The sequence below is a fragment of the Furipterus horrens genome, unplaced genomic scaffold (genome assembly GCF_987537825.1).
Source record: "Furipterus horrens unplaced genomic scaffold, mFurHor1.1.pri manual_scaffold_12, whole genome shotgun sequence".
Lineage (NCBI taxonomy): Eukaryota > Metazoa > Chordata > Mammalia > Chiroptera > Furipteridae > Furipterus > Furipterus horrens.
The window spans coordinates 96,736,732-96,758,146 of NW_028327182.1; the positions used below are offsets into that span (position 1 = coordinate 96,736,732).

General features: G+C 45.6%; 1 protein-coding gene across 1 annotated transcript; it reads right to left on the reverse strand.

Moving 5' to 3' along the window:
• Positions 1–14,618: 14,618 nt before the first annotated feature.
• LOC149996621 (beta-defensin 130B-like) lies at positions 14,619–17,840 on the reverse strand. Its single transcript, XM_090258236.1, has 2 exons — positions 17,837–17,840; positions 14,619–14,800 (listed from the first exon to the last, which is right to left on the reverse strand). The coding sequence occupies exons 1-2, from the start codon at positions 17,838–17,840 to the stop codon at positions 14,619–14,621; spliced, it is 186 nt and encodes a 61-aa protein (XP_090114362.1).
• Between the last annotated feature and the right edge of the window lie 3,575 nt (positions 17,841–21,415).

A 21,415-nucleotide genomic window follows, 5' to 3' on the forward strand; every position in this document is an offset into this window, starting at 1 on the left:
GTTTCCGCGCCTGTGTGGTTTTGTTTTTCCCTGGCTTGGTGGACTCCCCTTTCCTGTGTGTGTGCATTCTTTCCAGATGCAACAAGCGGGCCCGCCCTGGCTCCTTCGTGTGCTCACTACCTCGGTGGGACTGACCTAATACCTCAAAATTCAGTGGAACTTCTCTCTGTGACCACAAAGAGCGGGCACGAATGTGCAGGAGGTGGGGAGGGTGAAGCATCGAAGATTTCAGAGGTCACTTCATTTAGCAAATGATCTCGATTCCCAAGTTCTACTATTTTCTCACCTAATTTTTGTTGTTTTGTTTTCCCTTTAGTGCTTCATAAACTAACAGAGAAACAAAAGTGACTAATGAAATTCAGAGGAAAAAAATGATTTCTTGGTTCAACTTCAAAATATCAAGGTGAGACCCATAAAATGAACAAAAATCTTTTCTAGATATTTTGTTTGTTTTGGGTGTAATTCTTCTGGCCAAACTAGAAGTGATGTCAATTTAAAAATAGTAAATTAGTTTCAATATTAATTTTAATAAGCTGTGTTTGTACTAGTCTTCAATGATCTGTGTATTATTATGAATGGCAATTTGGATATTTCACCAACTTAGGTTACAAATATCTACAATGGTTGTAAGTAGATCCAGACAAAATGTCTTGTTTTAAAAAGCTACTTTTAAGACAAGTGATCCCCTATCTAAATATTACCAAATGGTAATTGTAATTCTTTCCAGTGTTATGAAATTCTTAGCATAGCAACAAGATAAAGAATTACATGTTGAAGAACATCAACATGAAAAAAATTTCACAGTGTATGCTTTTCAAAAAACTGACCATTATATAAGATAATTATAACTTTTAGAAACATAATAGACCATTTCTGTTTGTAATGTACACCTTTATTTTAAAGTATATAATTTCCTTTGGGGAATTTTTCCCCCAACTTAATGGAGATAAAGTTGACATATGATCTTTTATGGAATTGTAAAACTAGGATGAAGACGGGAACTTATTCACTTTGCGAATCACATGTGCATTGGCCTGTTCTGGCTTGGGTGTAATCAGATTACTTTTTCATGTTAAAATTTAGAAATAGCAGAAATAGCAGCTCCTGATTTGTTCACTCAAAGATCAAGTACACTTGACTTCCTGTTTTGTTTTGTTTTATTTTTGTCTTTTAGACAAAAGAGAGACATATTTTAAAGTATAAGGGCAGGCAGAAGTAGTAACAGTTGTAACACAAATAAGTAGTGCAGGAATTAATAAATCACACAGGGATAGACTCATTTTCACACACTCACATCTGGAAACCTACTCCTGCCCACAACCCACTAGCTGAAAATGCTGTGCATGATGAAATCCGAATTAAACTATCGTAGTTTTCTGTAAAGTTTTCAGAGAGCAGGTGGCCTGAAGTCCTTGGAGGCGAGTCTGTGAAATGCTGCTGGCCTGGGATTCCATGCCTTCCTGTTGGCTTAAATAAGCCTAGGATTGAATTTCTACTCCCAAAAGCAAAGTTCACCTGTTGGTTCATTTTAGGTTCTTTTGCTCTTTTGCACTAAAATCCACTATGCCTGAAAATTAAAAAGCCCTTGGAAAATGAAGTAAGTGGAATTATTAAATTCATTAAATAAATGAATGAATAAAATATTGCATGAAATAATATTAAAATGAAATAAAATTTGTCTTCACCGTTGTATTTGTGACCTGTGGACCCTCCTATAGATGCAAATACCAAACAAAAATGAAACAAATAAGCAAACAATGGGGAATAAAATATAGGAAAGAGAAGAGATCCAAGTATTCAGCTGTTATTCTTTGTGCAAGAGGAAGAAAGCAAAGAGAGGTATTACTGAAAATTATATATTGCATGGGAGGGGCAGTGGTTTTAAAAAGAAAGTCCAAAATACAAACACCAAGGACTGGACCAAGAAATAACCTATCAAACCCAACCACAGCAGTGCGAACGCAATGGACCGTGACTATCTTCTTCAGCACAATTTGCTGCTCGCCTCCCCTGAAGGGACTTGAGCGCCGGCTGCACCCCGACCCTGCAGGACCCCAGGAGAATACAGAGCCTCAGCCTCTGGGGTTAGGGCCCATGTCTGCTTCTCTCTCCACGTCGGGCGCTCACGCCGGCTCCTGTGCACGCCGCCTCTCCTGGCGCGTGTGTCGGAGAGCGACAGGGCTCGGGCCTTGGAGAGAAACGCAGCCTCCTGCGTGAGGAGTGAGTGTTCTCGGCGTGTGCACGAGGCTGAACGAGATGAGACTGTTTTCCCGAAGGACACCTTCGTGAGTTTAAAATAATTCTCCTTTCCCAGCAACTGAGATCACACCAGTAAGTAGGACACCTGGTGGATTAGAGTCAGCAACGTAACGAAGGCTAACGATTCAAAAATCACGTTTTAAACATAGAGTTACCGCATTTGTACAAGTCCACGCAGCCTGAAGATTTCTCAGGTCCCACTGCCTTATGGCTCGGCATCACCAGCTGCCGTCGAAGGCTCCGTGACTGGCCGACCTATTGATTGCTGTACGTGTGAACTCAGTGCTTAAAGGCAGCAAGTGAAGAGGTGTCTGCTCAGCCAAGGAGCAACCTCAGGAGGTCATGGGACACCCTGAGCAGCCAGTGAGTCCCCACGTGTCCTCCCGCCTCCTGTGGGGTCCCCTCCCGCCCCACGCCTCCCAGGAGCCGCAGGCCATGACGACGCGCGCCATTTCCACCCCCATTGGCCCCCTCTCGGCTCGCTTGCTCCATGGGGACCCTGTGGCTGTCGTGGTCTGGATTCGACAGCCCTTCACGCCCCGTGTGTCTGCGGGTCTCCCAGACACCAGCTCCCCTGGCCAGTCCTCAGCACCTTTGCGCCTCTATCAGCCTTAAACTCCCAGCCGTGGTTTCATTCGTCTGTCTGCCCACGTGTACCCGCGCACCACTAAATACGGCCGGAGAAAAGCGCCTGCCCGGGCCGACCAACGCCCCTCGGTGCAGGTGAGCCCTCGGAGCCCTCAGTCAGCCCGCTCCAGTTTTCTAGAACAGGGGCAAGTTTTTCTGTAGGAGACCACATAGGGAATATTGTAGTTCCATGGGCCTGAGGTCTCTGGCAACCTCTACCTCTGCGCTGCAGTGCGGGAGCAGCCGCAGGGACGGGGTGTAAACGGGCGAGCTGAGCTCCCATTAGGCTTTGTTTGCAGAGCAGATGGGAGCCCCGACTTCGCCAGAGGCCCCAGGCTGTGGTACATACCCTGAGGGTTACTGCAGCACAGCTTCCTCTTACCAAAGTGCCAGTACTCTCTCTCCTCGCAGAGTTCCAAGTTGCCTGCTTTGAGCTGGAAATGAATACGCCACTAGGGAGGGAAACACCGATGGATCAGGGAAGGCTGGAGAGAGGGCGGATTTGCTGGCGTGACACCTGCCCCCACCTGGGTCAGAGGAGACGGGGTCTAGAACTTACCAGGTGCGCTTACCTGAGAAACACTCATACTAAAAAGAGAAAATTGATATCGAGAGATTAATAGGCAAGTGATGGGCAATCCCAGAGATATTCTGGGGGTGGTTGCTCATTTCTCCCAGAAGGAGAAGGCAAACAACAAGAACCAACCAATGGTCTTGATTCCTCATCTTTACACACACGCAGCTTGCTTCTCTCTCTCTCCTTTGCAGCCTAACCTCTTTGATGTATGATCACCTCCAATTACCATCCTAATTACCATCCTATCTGTTATCTTAAACCCCCGGCAATCAGTCCCTTATGATCAGCGCTCCACGGAAATTAGCCTTGTCAGGGTAAAAACTGCTTCCAGATTGCTAATCCAATGCCCAGTTCTCGGCCATTCCCTTCATTTTTCATTGACTATTTATTGGGACTCCAGCCAGTGCTCCTTCTAGCCATGAATAAAACGTGGGAAAATCTTTGCCCTTTTGTGGTTTATGCCCTAATGCAGGGAGACAAATACTAATAAACCAAACAGAAGACCAGGTATTTTTGAGACAAGAACCGCTGTGGGGAATAACAAACCATGTGAGATGCTGCAGGTCTGGCGCAGAATGCTGTTCATAACCTGAGGGACGATGATCCGGGAACCAACAATCCACAGGGTGAGGAAATGGACCGTTAGAAGTCTCTGCAACGCTCTTGGCATCTGTGGGAGACAGCGACCAACCGAAAAGCAAGGAAAATGAAGGTGCCTCAGCTCTCTGGCTGGATAATAGAAGGCCATCAGTAAATACTAAATACTGGGTTTTAGGCACCGAGTACCTCGTTAAAATTTTATCACAACCCATCAGAATTGCCTCTGTGAGTATATGAAGTAGCCACCCAGAAAGCGAGATTCCAACTAGTTAATATAATTTAAAATCTCCACTATTTAAAAAAAAAAGAAATGGGAAACTACTGTACTAGGAAGAAAAACCTAGAGCAATTTACTTAAATTCTCTAAACTTCAGATTGTTTTGTATGTGAGAAATATATTCATCGGCCAACTGATTATGAGGATGCAACGCTACAAGAAGCCTGGGACCCCTGTATTTGCCCCAAACCAAGCAGTTTCCCTGGGCAGTGATCCAGGCGGGGGTGAGGGTGGGGGCTGAAAGTCAGTTTAGTTGTTTCTGTAAAATAAAAGACACATTTTTTCATTGTCACCAGTAACTGTAGAAGATTTGGATATCCTGAGCACGCTGGCTGCGTTCCGCGTGCTAGAACGTTGATTGTTCTCAGCTAATGTCCTAATCTGATCGCTGTCAACTTCAATGGGTCTACCCGACCACGGAGCACCGTCCAGCGAGGAATCTCCAGCACAAAATGTCACAAAGCACTTCTGACACCTTTGCTCAGTCACAGCACCTCCTCCATACACCACACAAATCTTGCTTTGTGTTTCAGCTGCGTTTTTGCCTTTCTTGAAATAATAAAGCATCATGTGCCAAAAGTGTTGCATATTTCTTCCACCTTCAATATTAAAATGGCTACACAAAAATTCACCAATTTTGATTCTTTTTTAAATGCACACTGTTATGACAGCTGTCACAAAATGATCTAACAACATTGTTTCGAATGAAAAAGACAACCAAGTGCTACTAGAGCTGTCGTATGGAAAAAAAAACAAAGGAACTTTTTGGCCAACCCAGTATTTTCACAGACATCTGCCCAAATGTTCATTTTAGCAGTTAACCATTTTCCCATCTTGTTCATGACAAAAAGGGAAGGCAATGTGTTCATCATTAATGATCTTATGCTAAAAAACAAAACAGTCAGCCTTCTATGGTGGTTGGTTTGTAAAATCAGTGTTTGCAAATTAGGCATATTTTAAAGTGGCAATTTTTTACATTTGAAACAAATATCAGGTTTGGAAGGAAAGAACTTCTTCATTGTGTGTTACTTTCAAAGTAATACTGTCTGAAGGAGTTTATAAATTATGCCAACCAATTGTCGGTGATTCCTCTGCGTATGATTCTATACCGATGAGTATATCTTCATTTTTATTTTTGATTAATAGAATCATGTGTTTCAGGCCTTGTGTTCAAAAACATTACGAAAGTATTGAACAACTTCCACATCTTGGATTACAAATACGTGTGTACTGACTGGTCTCATAATCTCAGATTGTTTTTATTTAAAATACAGCTAAATCCTCAGTGGATATCCAACGTTAAGAAATCACATTATTTATGTATCTCAACGCATTTTTCCTACAAACACGAGTTACCTGTTCTCCCTGCAAACACCTGTTTTCCCCGTTGCCCGAGAGAGTGGACGGGGAAGAGTGTCTACGCGCTGCGCCATCTTCACACGAGTCCCTGGCTCAGTGCGGCTGGTTATTCCTGCCCAGCAACTAACTGGTTAGTTATTTCTCTTCCAATTAATAGCTGCTTATTTTTTCAAATATTTTCTTTTGGTTATTTTTACCAGTATTTCACCTCTATTTTACTAAATAATGGATACATACACACACTTATAATATTAGCACTAATGAGTCTCAGCCAACATTTTGTCATTATCGTGTTTAGAAATACGCACAAGCTAAAAAGTCTCTTTTAGGCTTTCGTGCACAGGCCCAGGAGTCTGAGAGGTCTTTTGTGTTTGTTTGTTTTTTGTTTGTTTTTTTTTGTGGTACACAAAGAGTTACTGCTTGATCGGGATGCAAGTGTGGGAGGTGATTTATGGAAACGAGGCATTTCCCACCAAGTCTGAAATGCAACATGAAGGCAGACTGCGAAGGAGGTCCCACCGAGGGAGAAGTCGCCTGCAGGTGGGCGTGGACACACACACCTGATCCTCTTCGCCACCCCTTTGACGGTGCGCTCTGCAGTGGCTTAAGAGGCAAAGGAGCTGAAGGTGGGAAATGCCTCAGTTTCACAGGTTTGAAATGAAGGGAGACAGAAAGCCTACCTGTCTCTCTGAAACAGTGGGTGCCAGGGGCCACCCTAGAGCATCGGGACAGGAACAGAGATAGGAGCGTAGACCTACTTGAGATCTCACATCTTCTATTGTCGGAATTGCTTAACAACTTGTTTTAACTGGCATGTTATAGGAGTTAGAACAGACCACCATCCTAGTGAACATGGTTATATAATCTCAGCTCAGTGTATGGCCCAGAGCAAGCCATGCTTTCTAAAATTTTCAATTACTTTGTCTACACATGTCAGCTGGTAAGATCTGATTTCTCCATATGTTAAATGTACTGATCAGAAATTCTTGCAAGATGATTTAATGTCTTCTGCCTAATTGTGCTGCATGGGCTTCGAGTACTGATGCGTTAGAGAACAGTAAGACTCTAACACGTTGTAACTTAGGTGATTTACCTTAAGCCCGGTCAGGGATAGCTTTGAACACATCTTGGTTTCCCCCCGAAGACCCTAGCACACTGCCTCAGAGTTGGGCTGAACAGCATTTGCTAAGCGAATAGGTTTTAGAGTCTCAGTCAGCAGCTCCAGTTTTTCAGAGAAAAGGGGAGACTTTTTAGAATTGGGATGGAGAGAGTGATTTCACCCAACGACCTGAAGGGCAAATCCTGCTGAACCGCAGCCAGGTCACCGCAGGAGGCCTCTGCACTCCTCATCTTTAGGACCTTCGTGAACATTGAAGTTCCCCAGTTCCACCTGTGCCCTTCTTTTCCCCCAAACTGTCTCCTGCACACTTGCAGGCTCTGTACAGTATTCCATTGTCAAGTGCAGACTGAGGGCGGGGGTAGGTCTCAGGGAATTGTGGCTTTCACAGTTGGGTGAAGACAGAAACTCCTTCTCTGGCTCTCCTCTCTCCCCAGGTAGGTGCTGGGAGAAAGGGAAAAGGGGAAGAGGCAAACTGCAGCTTGTTAGCTGTTATTTGACGATTCGCGGCATCTGTCTCCCAGGCAATCTGACGACGCACTCTCCAGCATGCCTTCTCCAACCCTCTTGGTCTGGCTTAGGGGTCATGACTTGCTCCTGAAATCATTTCCTTAGGATGAGCGGATCAATCCACACGATAATTCACTCACACATCCACTGATTTTACAATGCACACGTGGTGGACAGGATATTCCTCTAGCCCGCAAGGAAGTATGAGTTCTGCCCAAGTGTGGAGATACCCCAAAATATCCACAAAACGTGGACAGGGCTACGTTGGCAACAGAGGAAAGGCAGAACAGAAATCATCAGATGTTGTTTTTCCCTCTGAAGCAGCAGGAGAACGGGGACGGAGGCTCCTGCTGAGAGCTGAAGGGGGGGAGGTTTTAAGCTGTTCCTTCCCAGACCACCAGCAACATGCGTTCCACATCGTACATACAGAGATGCACGTGCAGGTCCTACGGATACCTTGACTCATGGCTCTGCTTAGCGTAGCCCAACACTTGTGGGTCGCTGATCTCCCTACAGGTGATCTGACTATTTCACACGGATGGCGAAGATGGCTGAACAGAAAGTCTGTCGCAGCGAAATAAACAGGCGGCGGAGCCCGTTCCCGACGGCTGCCGGCTGCTGCCCTCTGGTGGCGACAACGACCCGGAGCCGCGGAGCGCGCCGCTCTGCCCCGTGCGCGCGCGCACCTGCCACGCGCGCTCACCCGCCGGCCCAGGCGCGCACCCGGTTCTGTCGTACCGCGGCCGTTATGCGACTTTCAGGGGCCACGACAGGTGGCGCTTTCTGTGAAACGGCTGCTTATGTTTAGACGGAATAAAAATCCGAGTGAAATGAACGTTTTGTGATCGGTTTTGCTCCACATTCTGCATAAAGCTGAAGAAAGCCCCCATTTTTCCTAATGAGGTTATTGTCTAGGAGAATATTTCTAAATGATCTTGCCACTTCCTGCTTCAGACCTTCTGTGATGTTAAATAAGCCTCGCGTGAATTAAATTCTTGTGACCTTTTCTAAGTGCCCGCCGAAATTCCACTTGTCTGTTATCTGGCATTTTCCATGTTACGGTTTGTATTTTTAAGAATATGTATTATGATGTAGCTATTCTCTCAAACTCGGTTTAACTTGATTTCTTTTCATTCTCTACTTCTTTCTTTTGTATTTCCCTCCCTCCCTTTTCTACGCTTTATAATCTTAGTTTAATGCTTATTGCTAGTCCATTTCTCCAAGGCTTACGTCACCTTTTTCCACTGATCAATATACATGGCAAACACCCAGCAGGTTACACTGGAAGCATTTTGGTTTCTTTTCAGTCATGTTTCTCTCCAAAAGCCTTTCATCCATAACGAGTTTGCAACGTGCTGCAGAAACAGGGGCTTCCTCCTTTGGGGAATTCAGTTCATCTTTCCCAAGAAACTGCACAGACAACCATTCCACCACAGGAAAAGGCCAAGTCATCAGCTCCGGCTCTTCTTCACGGTCCCATCAGGGGAAGCTGTCAGAAGCCCAGAGATGTGGCAGGGAGACAAGAAAAGGAAACGAAGACAGAAATCAAGAGCAGCTCCCCAGGCAGGCTCCTAGCTTAACCTGTAACACCTGTAAGGATGGGCGTGCAGACTCCCGTGGGGACCTGAATGCGCTCCCAGGCCCACCTGAGGGCGTCTGGGAGAGGAGTCCCCAACTGTCCCAAGGACTGTGTTCCCATCCTGCCTCCTTCTCCCCAGTCTTACTTACCTACTAACCCTAGTAGCTGTGTTCCCACGGGTTCCACCGTGTGAGCCCCGAGGGCTTTGTGGACCTGATTTCGTCCTTCCCACAAGCCCAGAGAACAGCGACGTCACAGCTATAAAGTCCATCACAGTGTGTGGAGCTATGTGTGGGCTATGAGGCCATTAATATGTATATTATTTGTTATAACAAAATTAGACAATAAAAACGTCTACTTTATATGTGTCTCTGAAGGAACTGAAGAGCAAGATTGTATTTCTAAATGTATTGCTTTGTAGCAATATTCTTCCCAACAACCTTCGTAAGTGCTGGATTGAAATTTTGAAAATACAAGGCACTTCTTTTTAAAGTATATTTTATTGATTATGTTGTTACAGTAGTCCCAATTTTTTTCCCTTTGCTCCCTCCCCTGTGCCAAGTACCCCCCTTCCCTTCAGCAATTCCACCCCTCTTAGTTCATGTCCATGGGCCATGCATAGAAGTTTATCAGCTTCAGCCCTTTCTATATTATTCTTAACTTCCCCCTGTCTATTTTGTACCAACCAATTACGCTTCGTAGTCCCTGCACCATTTCCCCATTTCTCCTCCTTCCCCCTCCCAGCTGATAACCCTCCAAATAATCCCCATACCTATGATTCTATTCCTATTCTGGTTTGCTTAGTTGGATTTTGTTTTTATTTTCTAGATTCAGTTGTTGATAATTGTGAGTTTGTTGTCATTTTAATGTTCACAGTGTTGATCTTCTTTTTCTTAAGTAAGTCCCTTTGACATTTCATATAATAACAGCTTGGTGAAGATGAGCTCCTTTAGCTTTACCTTGTCTGGGAAGCACTTCATCTGCCCTTCCATTCTAAATGATAGCTTTGCTGGATAGAGTAATTCTGGTTGTAGGTCCTTGCTTTTCATTACCTTGAATACTTCTTGTCAGTCCCTTCTTGCCTGCAAAGTTTCTTTTGAGAAATCAGCTGAGAGTCTTATAGGCACCCCTTTGTAGGTAACTCTGCTTTTCTCTTGCTGTTCTTAAGATTCTCTCTTTATCTTTCACCTTTGGCATTTTAATTATGATGTGTCCTCCTTGGGTCTAGCTTGTTTCAGACTCTGTGCTTCCTGGACTTGTATGTCTATTTCCTTCACCAAATTTGGGAAGTTTTCCTTCATTATTTTTTCACATAAGCTTTCAATTTATTGCTCTTCCTCTTCTCCTGGCACCCCTGTGATTCAGATGTTGGCACGTTTAGTTTTCTCAGAAGTACCTATGCCTCTCCTAATTTTTTTCAATTCTTGTTTCCTCATTCTGTACCGGTTGACTGTTTAATTCTTCCTTATGTTCCAAATCATTGATTTGAAACCCAGTTTCTTCCCCTTCACAATCAGTTTTGTGTGGGTTTTCTTTTGTTTCATTTAGCATAGACTTCACTTCTTCCCTTATGCATTTGCCATACTCAAACATATCTGTCAAGCCTGTGAGCTTCTTTATCACCAGTGTTTTGAACTCAATGTCTGTTAGGTTGGCTATCTCCTCATCGCTTAGTTCTCCCACTGGAACCTTGATCCGTTCCCCCTTTTGGGCCATACTTCTCTGTCTCCTCATCTTGACAGGCTCCTGTGTGTGTTTGCCTCAGTGTCTTAGGTAGAGCTGTAGCACCTGTTACATTCTAAGGGGCGGAGCCTTAGGGATTCATCAGTACAGGGCGACTCGTTTCACCATGTTTTGGCGCTGTGTGGGGGAGGGGTCTGAGAGGGAACAATGCCACTTGCCCAGTACTCGCCCCTTTTCCAGGCACCTCTCCCACTTTCATGTGGGACTGGCACCTCTATAGCTGTTGCCTTGGCCATTGTTCCCAGAGTTGGGGTGTGTGTGAACATTCTAGGACTGTGGGGGCCCTTTAAACAAGCATACTCTGCTGAGAGACTGACAGTTTCTTCCCCCACCCCAATCCCCACTGGTCTGCACAGTCAGAAGCAATGCGACTTTATTTTCCCAGGCGCTAGAACCGTGAGCTGTGCGGTCCCGTCTGGCGCTGGGAGCGCTCCCCAGGTGTCCCTTTCTAGTTTTTAAAACATGAGACCGCACTTTCCACCAGCCTGCCACTGCTGCTGCCACCACACTGCATCCTCTCCACCCCGGCTCCACCCCCTCTTCCTGTCTGGGTGAGTATTTCTTCATTATTCCTTTGTTCCTTGGACTTCCATGCAGCTTGATTTCCTGGAACTTCTGGTTATTTCTAGTTTTGAGGTAGTTGTGTTCCTTCTTGGTTGTGGAGGGAGACGCAGCATGTCTGTCTAGGCCTCCATCCTGACAGGAAGTCTTACATGGCACTTTTAAATGATCTTTCTTCATGTACAGACACATCTTCTAACCAATGCTATGCAGTAACATACCACACTGTGTAAGAGGGCTCACTCATTAGATATGAATCAAAATATTCCTCTCAAGAAACAGAGGACAGTCACAATGCCTGATTTTGTGGACTCGAAGGGGCAGAGAGGACAGACAGGTGGGACAGAGGCAGTACTGACAAGACAAGTGGTGTGACTCTTCTCAAAGTGAGATTTAATGCACATATTGAGGGGCACAGTCTTGGTGAGCTAGGAACAGAGAAAACGCATCTAGGCAGATTGTAGTCCAAGTGCTGAAAACCAGCGATAAAGAGAAGACTTTAAAACCAACTCGTCTGGGGGTGCAGAAGTGCCCCAATGTCGTGGGAGCAACAGTAAGAGGTCTGGCTGCCTTTGCAAGAAGACAATAGGCGCTTGGAAGACTGGTCAACCTAGACTTCTTTACTCAGCAAAATACCTGCAGAAACAAGGGCAAAGTGGAGATGTTTTTCCAGATGGGCACAGGCTGAGGGGATGTTTCCACTTGAGCCACATGTGTGACCTATTAAAGTGTGTGATTTCAGCAGAGGCCATGTGACTCCAAATAGCGGGTAAAGCTGCAGGCAGAACAGGGGAAGATGTGAGGAGCAGCTGTCACTTAAAGAAAAGCCACGCTTATGCTTTTACAAGATGCAGAGTTAAATATATAACGACAGTCAAAGGCAGGGGAATGACTGTAGTTAGATTGTGGTAAGGTTTCATATGCTGTGGGAAGTTATCAAGTTCTAATTTAAGGTAGAATCCAGTAAATCCCAGATGCCTAATCACTAAACCATACTATAAAAGTGATCACAAAAGAACAGAGCACAGGAAAGGGGACAAGAGAGAGAGGACTTTTCTTAAACACAAAGGAAGGCAAGGACAGGGAATCAAAGAACAAAGAAGGGATGAGGCCAAAGAGAAAAGAGAGGAAGATGGTGAAGTTAAATCCAACTATTACAGTAATTACATTGAATATATTTAGAATACATACTAAATAAAAGAATAGGTTTTCAAGTTGAATTTATTTTAAAGACAGCAAGACCCAACTACACCTATTTTTAAAGACACACTTGAAGCACAAGGACACATACATCAATAGCTGGTGTTTCCTAGGTAACGAGGTGCTTTACAAGGGCAGGTGTTCCGGCCGGAAGGCCAGCAGGGTCGGAAATCAAGGGAAAACAATATGGGGGTTTGACAAAGCAATTGTCTAGAAATGGGGTACAGTTTCACAAATATTGCAGCCATTTGCGAGGTGTGTGTCACTGAGTATCTAACAGGCAGAGGCTGAGAGGGGCGGCGTTTAGGGGGGCTCTGACGGAGGCTGGTTCCGGTGAAAGGACGCAGGCGCCCCGTGGAGCCTCGGGGTGCTGGCTCTCAGCTGGTCTATGTCCCAGAAAAAGGCGGCGCTCTGTGGCTGGCATTAGAACGCAGCTGCTGAACCGTTGAAACCATGGTCCGTCTGACAGGTGCTCTTCAGCTGCGAGGATATTCTGTCGCTGTTCTGACGAGGTCTGTGACAGACACTCCGGGGACACCCACCACATCAGTGAGATGATGTCATTCAAATTGGTGGCCGCTGCTGTCACAGCTCAGTCAGGGTCACCTGCTCACATCCACATGACACTCAGCAATACTGTTAACGTGAAAACATCCATCACGCATCGGGATTAATAACTCACAGACCAATGCATTGATCATCACGAAATACATCTTCAATAAAACTCGATTGGTCTGGTTTCAAAAATAAAATTTTAAGTGTTGAATTATAGAAATTAATAAAGATTTTTTAATTCAAAATTAAGAAAAGCTATATAATTCTTCTGTCCTCTCTTACCATTTAAAACATGTCTCACAACAGAAAGTAACCGCTTTACCCAATGATAAATGCAGATTAAATCCGTACAAAATTTATTTTATTTTGTTTTTTATTATCAGAGCTTCTCTAGTTTTTGCCTGTAACCAAAACCAAGATAAAAATGCAGAAAGTAGTTGCTCTGTCTCAGAGATAGATGCAGCTGAGTTAGATGGGATACCGCTCAACATTTCTTGGAAAATTTGCATGATTTTAATCCACAGAAGCCAGAGTTTTATTCAATCTTATCTAGCTCACGCTTTTCAACCCATGGCCAACTCACAGCGGGAGCTCAGAGCTAATTTCTTCTCATGGTGACATCTCTGAGAGTGACAGCATTTCCTACTCCCATGCACGATTTGTCAGGACTCATGAGTCCTCATTGGTGTTAAGATAAAAATACATGCTTATGTAGTTATAATACAGAATGGTCCTTCCTGCACAGGCAACATGGTGAAAAGTTGTCCTTGAGAGCACTCACTGTTTATCTGAACTTTACGTTTAACTGGGCTCCCTGTCTTCTCTCTGGCGACGCGTACTAGAAATGAACAGTCACAGACAGGCTCAAAGAAACTGCAATGACTCTCCCCATCTCTAGGATTCATTTGTTTTACTCATTTTTCAAAGGAGACTATTCAGGCAAATGAAGGTTAAATAAGTAATTCAGAGGCATGTGACTGGGAAGCAAAGCAATGACAATTTTAACTGAACTGTGACCAACGCAAGGACGTGAGCTTGTCAACAACAGCATGTGTGAGACGGTGTGATGCTCCGGATGTACAGGTACAGATAAAGGGGGCTTTTGTTCCCAGGAAATGGACAGCCTGTGGGCCACTACTACCCACGTTGACAATAACAACATGAGAGGGCCCCCAGCGGCAGGTCAACGTGGGCAGGACTGGGTGGGCGTGTGCCTCATGCTCAGGTTCGGTGTTATCCCGACCCCATGACTAACCGGCCTTAACCCGCATCTCCCAGGTAGTACTGAGATGACATACGTTTGGAACCAGGTGAAGAAGAAGGTTGGTATTTCACTTGAAGTAATCAAACACTACCTAATGCTATTTCACACCTTTATTACTTTACTTCTTTAAAATTTTACTTTTGTTCTTTTCCAAGAAAGTCATGTTGTGTATAAATATCTCCAGGGTGCGTGATCCCTCTGTTATTTCACTGAGCCTTGTAGTACTTAGAGGCTTTGTGTGTGTGCCAAGAAGACACCCTCAGGGGTCAGTGCGCATGGAGTCGGGACAGACACTCCGCGTCAAGGGCGGAAGAACAAGTTGGGTCCCGCAGGAATCTGCAAACCGCATGTGTGTGTCCCGCGGTTTGGAGAGCGGCGGTTTGCTGCCTTCTAAGGGGACTTGGACCCGGGGGCGGGCGTCGGGTAGGGGAACAGCACCCACCAGCGGCGACAGCACTTCTTCTCGTCATTGCACACGCCGATGGTGTCGTCCGTGGAGGTGCAGCCCCCGTCCTTGCACACCCCTCTCAGGAGGACACACTGCTTGAGCCCCGGGATAACGCCAGCTCTCGCTGCACAGGAAGAGATTCAACGACACCGTTAAGCCTCCGTCAAGTTTTGGCGAGGTCCCTAAAGCAACACGCCTACGGAAGGATGACCCTGCGGCAGAAGAGATGGTGGTGCCGACAGGTGGAGACCGGACATGCGGATAAAAGAAGTGCCTTGGGAGAAGGGGCTGATACAGCGACCCCGGGCACAGGTGGGCGGGGCAGGCTGGCCTCGGGAAGCCTGCGGGGATGGGTCCTCCTCTGGGGGCACAGTTTGAAGTGGACGGGGCAGTTTCTTGCTGTCACTGAGACTGGGGAGGTGTCCAGGGTATGCAGTGGGTAAGGCACGGGGTCGTTCAGTTTCCCGCTGTTTGAGTTGTCCTGGTACAATGTCCTCATCTCCTTTTATAGAAAGTCTGTGAACACTTCAGTCTCCACCCTAATTTCTCCATCGCCGGGCTATGCAAGAAACCCATCTTCCTCATGGTTTCATGTGCCTTAGACGTAAATACACAGCAAGGGGTTCCTGCAGGACGAAAAGCAGTCTCCTTAAACATAGCCGTAGGTCTCCTTAACTTCTTTAGCTGCTCAGAAGCTCATAACGAAGTGTGTGCCCCAGCACAGCAGACCCCCCCAGGCTCGGTGCTCTTCCTCTAGCCTACCCACGTCCACGGTCGTCAGAAGCGCGTTTCATGGCCATCCTACTGACCCAGCTGCGTCTTGTTCTGTCTTCACCGTCCTGTGATATGCTGACCCTCTACTGTCCTCCTGGTGTAACTGACTGGGGACTGACAAACCAGGGCTGATCTTGACCCTCCTGGGGGAAGGGGTTGGCATGACTTCCAGGGTGTGCCTCTGAAGGGATCTTGTCCTACTGGTGGGGAGGGCCCCTCCTGTTCACTTTCTTCTTTCTTTCTTTCTTTCTTCCTTCCTTCCTTCCTTCCTTCCTTCCTTCCTTCCTTTCTTCCTTCCTTTCTTCCTTCCTTCCTTTCTTCCTTCCTTCCTTCCTTCCTTCCTTTCTTCCTTCCTTCCTTCCTTCCTTCCTTTCTTCCTTCCTTTCTTCCTTCCTTCCTCCCTTCCTTCCTCCCTTCCTTTCTCTCTTTCTCTTTCTCTCTTTCTCTTTCTCCTCTCTTTCTTCCTCTCTTTCTTCCTCTCTTTCTTCCTCTCTTTCTCTCTCTCTTTCTCTCTCTCTTTCTCTCTCTCTCTCTCTTTCTCTCTTTCTTTCTCTCTCTCTTTCTTTCTTTCTTTCTTTCTTTCTTTTTTTCTTTCTTTCTTTCTTTCTTTTTTTTTGTGTGTGTTAAAGGCACTAAACATGAGCTCTACCGTCCCACCTTTCTGAGTGCTCAGTCCGGTACACAGCTAACTATGGCACAGTGTGGGCCAGCGGGTCTCTAGAACTTCCTCATCTTATGTAAATGAACCCCTATGCCCAGTGAGCAGCAGCTCCGCATCCCTCCACCCCCACCCCCCGCGACCACCATTTCACTCTGTGGTTTTGTGAGTCGGACTGTCTTAGATATCTCCTACAGGTGGCATCCTGCAGTACTTGTCTTCGGTGGCTGGCCTAGTTCGCTGAGTATCAGGTCCCCCCAATTCACAGGGTGGGTTGTGCACCCTGCCCCCCAGTCTCACCCTGTCCTCCAGCCTCACATCTGTCACCATGGGCTCCCGCCTGTGAAGTCCAAGTCCTCCTCCCCTCCAATGACACACTCACCTCACCACCCTTGCAGATCCTGCCTTATACTTTGGGACATTACTTTCACGGAGTCCGGATCTTGGTGCCTCGGTAGGAACTCCCTTTAGGAAAATAGAGAAGGGACCTCCTCTGATGAAAGGTGGAGGCACAAAGGACAGCAGGTGGTTGGGCCGGCCCATGTGGCCAAGTCCAGACATGGCCGTGACTTAGAGAACCCACGCTGAGTTAGAGCAGGCTTGTTTGCCTTCAGATCACAGGAATTACCAGACTGGAAAGGTGGGGATTTTGATTTCCTCATTTCTTAGGACTGGTATTTATATCCTTTCTCTCTTTTCACACAGTTGCTGGTGGTTTCTCAGGCTGAATTCCAGGTGTGGACCTCAAAAGGGTATAATCTCGAGATCAGGAAAGAAAGAGGCTACTGTCACCCCAAAACTCCTCCTGTGGTGGAGGCAGGAGGAGCTAAGGAGGGAACAGTTAACAGGGTGAAACGAAGGGAAGGACCTGCCAGGTTCCCCTGTCAGGCAATGGGCTGCCTGGGATCTGCTGCCAGTCCTCGTGTATAAACCCACACCCCTGGGTGACCCAGTGCAGTCATGACTGTTACCCACGCACAGAACAGCGTCTCATGGCCTGGCGCTCCTTGTCCTTAAAATGTCACACGCACCCCACGTAGCATTGGTGCCATACAGCTTTTACTTGGGCATCGCTTCCTAAAAGGCTTGGCACACATCCGGATGCCTCCCCCACATGCCCTCTGGCAGCGCCCGGGCAGCCCGCCTCCCTCTGCACCAGGGATGGGCCGGGCCGCCAGCCACCTCTCTGCCAGGGGTTCGCTACCACTAATCTTCAGTTTTCCATGCAGAAGGCATGCCTCAAGGAAGTCTTCTCTGGCCTCACAAATAGACGACGACGGCCGTGTGACACTCTGTTCCTCTCTATTGTGCTCATTCAGATCTGTAATTACATATTAACCCATGTCATACTTAGACTGACAGCTGTCTTCTATATTGTGGGAAGTTTCTTCTGTTTCCCATTGTGCCCTGGGCCGAACAGTCTCTGTTACATACCAGAGGCTCAGAAAATGCTCGTGACTGTTGAATGCATTTCCGTGCCCTTTGACCCCATGCCCATTTTCTCTCTTATTCCCTCTAAAACCTCTTGGCTTCAGCCCAGTTTTGACTCTCTGGTCCCTGCTCTTGGATGAATTATTCTTTCTGTGGGTATCCAGTCTTCTTGTGACAGTCTTTGCTTCTTACATCTTAAGTCTACATTTCCCAGATCCCTTTTCCCCATTAGTGACTCCTGGCCTTTGCTCCAGAACAACCTCTTTGTCTCAGTTTTCTTCCCACCCTGAGACTGACCCATCGCCGTATGCCTTCCCCTGCTGTACTGGTGGGTTTGGGCTAAGCATTTACTTCTTCCAGGATCTCTACCCCGCCTTAGCCTTAAAAAAAAAAAAAGAAAGAAAGAAAAAGACCAAACTCATAACATGAGCTGGGACTTCGGGTGTTGAGCTGAAGTGAGCTTAGGTAATCGAGGGCAGCATGAGCAAAAATATTCACTCATCAGTTATGCTGACAGAACTTCCTGGGGCAAGGGCTGCCAGCCATCTAAAAATTGGTAGCAACTTATCTGATTTTAAGGACCACAGATCAGGAAAATCTAAAGAGTGGCATAAACAGTCCAATAATAATGTCAGAACTTTAAGCTAATTCAACCTGCCTCCCTTAAACATTAAAGGGAAGGAATCTGGGGAAAAATGAAGTGAGATGGCTCAAAGATATTGGGTCTTCTGAAGGAGGAAACTCGAAAGTCTCCTTAGGTTCCTCAATAGCTAACTAGGTGGCTGAGGGAAAGGTCTGACAGAAATTGGGGTTACCATTTTAGGGGCACGGTGACATCTGTGAATTGATGAAAACACTGGCCCAGATGAAAAATCCTTGGTCCCAGCTGTGCTTGGCCTCTACCCGCTACCTCTGTGACCCAAATAAAATCATATTCTTTATGTGGATAAGAATTCTCTAATATGTAAAATTAAGGGATGAGCCACTAAATTGCTTTCTAATTTTAAGTCATTACATCATATAATTTTACATTAAGTGTCCCTGTAAGTGTGTCTTCCCAAAACTCTTTCTTCTTCTGACAGAACCGAGGAACAAGTGAGAGTGACATAAACTCCTTCAGGAGAAGAAAATTATATGTCTGGTAGGTCCCAAGTTATCCACGGATCAGGCAAAGATCAAACAAATGAGCATCTCTGATTGCAGGCAAAGGACTCTTAGAGATGAACCAAAGCAGAGAGAGGGCTACTCAGGCCATATCTACGTCCAGTGACCTCCTGTTACTTTGAGGCCACTCAGAATATCCCAGTGGAGAAAATAATTTTGTCAGTTCTTAACAAGAATCTGGATAAACCAGCCTGAAGGGGACAACATTCCCTTTGTTCTTTGATGTTTACATATCAATATTCAAACTTCTGAATCATGGGCCCTAAGGATATAACTCAGATTCTTAAAATGCCTCTTTCATATTCTGTTGTTTGCTTAAAAGTTGGCCATGAAAGCTTTGTCCCTCCGCTTATTCTTTTTCCACTGGTTCTTTGTAACTTGACACAATCCTTTTGGGTGAGCCCTGCCTTATGCATCTAATCTCTACCCTTCACAAATATTCCTCACTGATAGACTCTACAAACCTCATCCGCTAACCAAGTCTAAACCAAGACCTGCTACTTTCACTCTCTGCTTGAGGGACTGAGGCCTGGCAACAGCTACTTGATTTGGATGCTAATCCGTGAGTCACATGTGGAAGCTTCTTTGCCTCTCCCTCTACCTGGGCTGCATTTTATAAGTCAAGAAGCTCTCGTATCTTATTATCTGTTCATGGAAATCTTTGTCCTGCTTTGCAATGTTGTCCTCATGAGTCCCAAGGGAGACGAGCGTGCTGGAATTCTGAATTCCTAAAGGCTGTACATTAGGGTCTGAGTTCAGATGACCACAGTAGAGCCAAGCATATACCAGGAGGTCTCCTAAGAAGCCAAGCTTCATAATCACTCACCTTTGGGTATTATAGTCACAAATAAGAGGAGCACAGAAATCAGGCACCGGAGTCTCATGGTTGAATGCCCAGCAGAGAGGTAAGCGACCAGAGACAGAGGAACTCGGGGCCTTTTATTAATTCCCTGGGAGCTGAGTTTCTTTTGGTCAGTGAAGCTTAACAAGTAGGAAAATAAAACGGCTTCCGTTGGAGTATCTCCAAACCATAAAGTCTCTGAATTTTGTGACAAATTAACCTAATTACAGGAAGTCAGGTGGCCAACCTTCACTTTTTCTATAGACTCTACAATTCCCCAGAGGTCAGTACCGTCGGCCAGCGGTCCTTTGAAGGGGGCCGGGAAGTGGGGTTGTGAGGGTGGAGTCCTTGTGACCGCAGTCCTCTGACCGGCGAGGGGCTCCCACAGAACATGCTCTTCCACATCAGGGAGAAGAGAATTGCCCAAGGACCATTGTCAAAGATGAAATTTCATTTGTAAATTATTTCCTAAAAGAGAGGCTAGTGTCACATATGTCCAGTGTTCTTCACAGCATCTGAAAGGTAAAATAGTTCACCTATTACCCTGTGTGGAACTGCCCCCATGACACGGATGCTGAGAGGAGGAAAGTTAAAATATCAGAGGCGGAGAACACAGTATTCCCTCCATAGCCAGCTACTGTCAAAGGACTGTATGTCTCATCAATTGTAATTGAAAACTAGATTTTTTTAAAAGACTGTGTGTCTGCAGCTTAAAAAGACACCCTATCTTCCCAACATACCCCATCACGTAGAAACAAGGTATTGAAAGCTTAAGAAATACCATTTGCTTGAAGTATCTTCTTATATTCTTTTACTACAAAGCCTATGTGTGGCTTTAAAAGTGAAGCACATCTTTTGTAGGCAGCGTGTTCTTGGGTCTTGTTTTTTTAAATTAATTCAGCTGTTCTGTGTATTTTTATTGCAGAATTTAATCCATTGCTGTTAAAAACAATTGTTGCCATTTTGCTAATTTTATGATGATCCTGTAGATCCATTATTCCTTGCTTATTATCTTGTTGCCTTCTTTTATAACTTGACATCTTTTAGGAACTGTATGCTTTCCCATCCTCTCCTATTGTGCGATTGTTATGGGGTTTTCCCTTGTGGTTACAGCACTTTTATCTTAAACTGATAGAACATAAATGGCATCTCTAAATATTTTATGACAATCAATAAACCTTGTTTAAAACAGACAACTCTTTTGAAATACCCAGCCCCCCATAGCTTCCACAAGCAGTTATTGCTAACAGGAATACCCCCAGGTAGCCTCAGAGAGTGCAGAGGACAAAGGCGTCCCTTCGCTATTTATACACTTTGTTCCTTACCTAGAGCCTAGCCCCACTGTTTGAAGGTCAGTTTGGCCCTAAATCTAGTCAAGGCTATATCAAATTATTGTGGAAAATGTCCACACTGAAAATTTAAAAATAAATGAAGACTCCGTAAGTATGCCGCCCGGACTTGTGTGGCTCAAGGGGTTGGGAGTTGTCTCGCAAAGCTGAAGGCTGCCGGCTTGAGTCTCAGTCAGGGAACGTGCCTGGGTTGCATGTTCCGTTCCCGGCCGTGGTGTGTACAAGTGGCAACCAACCGATGTTTCTCTCTCACAGCAATGTTTCTCTCCCACTCTGTCTCCCTCCCTTCCCCTAGCTCTAAAAATAAATTAATAATATATTTTTAAAAGACTTCATAAATATTGCATTATAAGAAGAAAAATGGAAGTCCTCACTACATTTTTTAATCATCAGAAAAACCCACATTTTTCTAATCATCAAAATGTAATACATGAGTGAAAACTAAAACGCCTAAGAATTACTTTGAGGGGTGTGAGAACTTCAGACCCAAGGGAGGAAGAAGGGCTTGAACCCAGAAGGTGT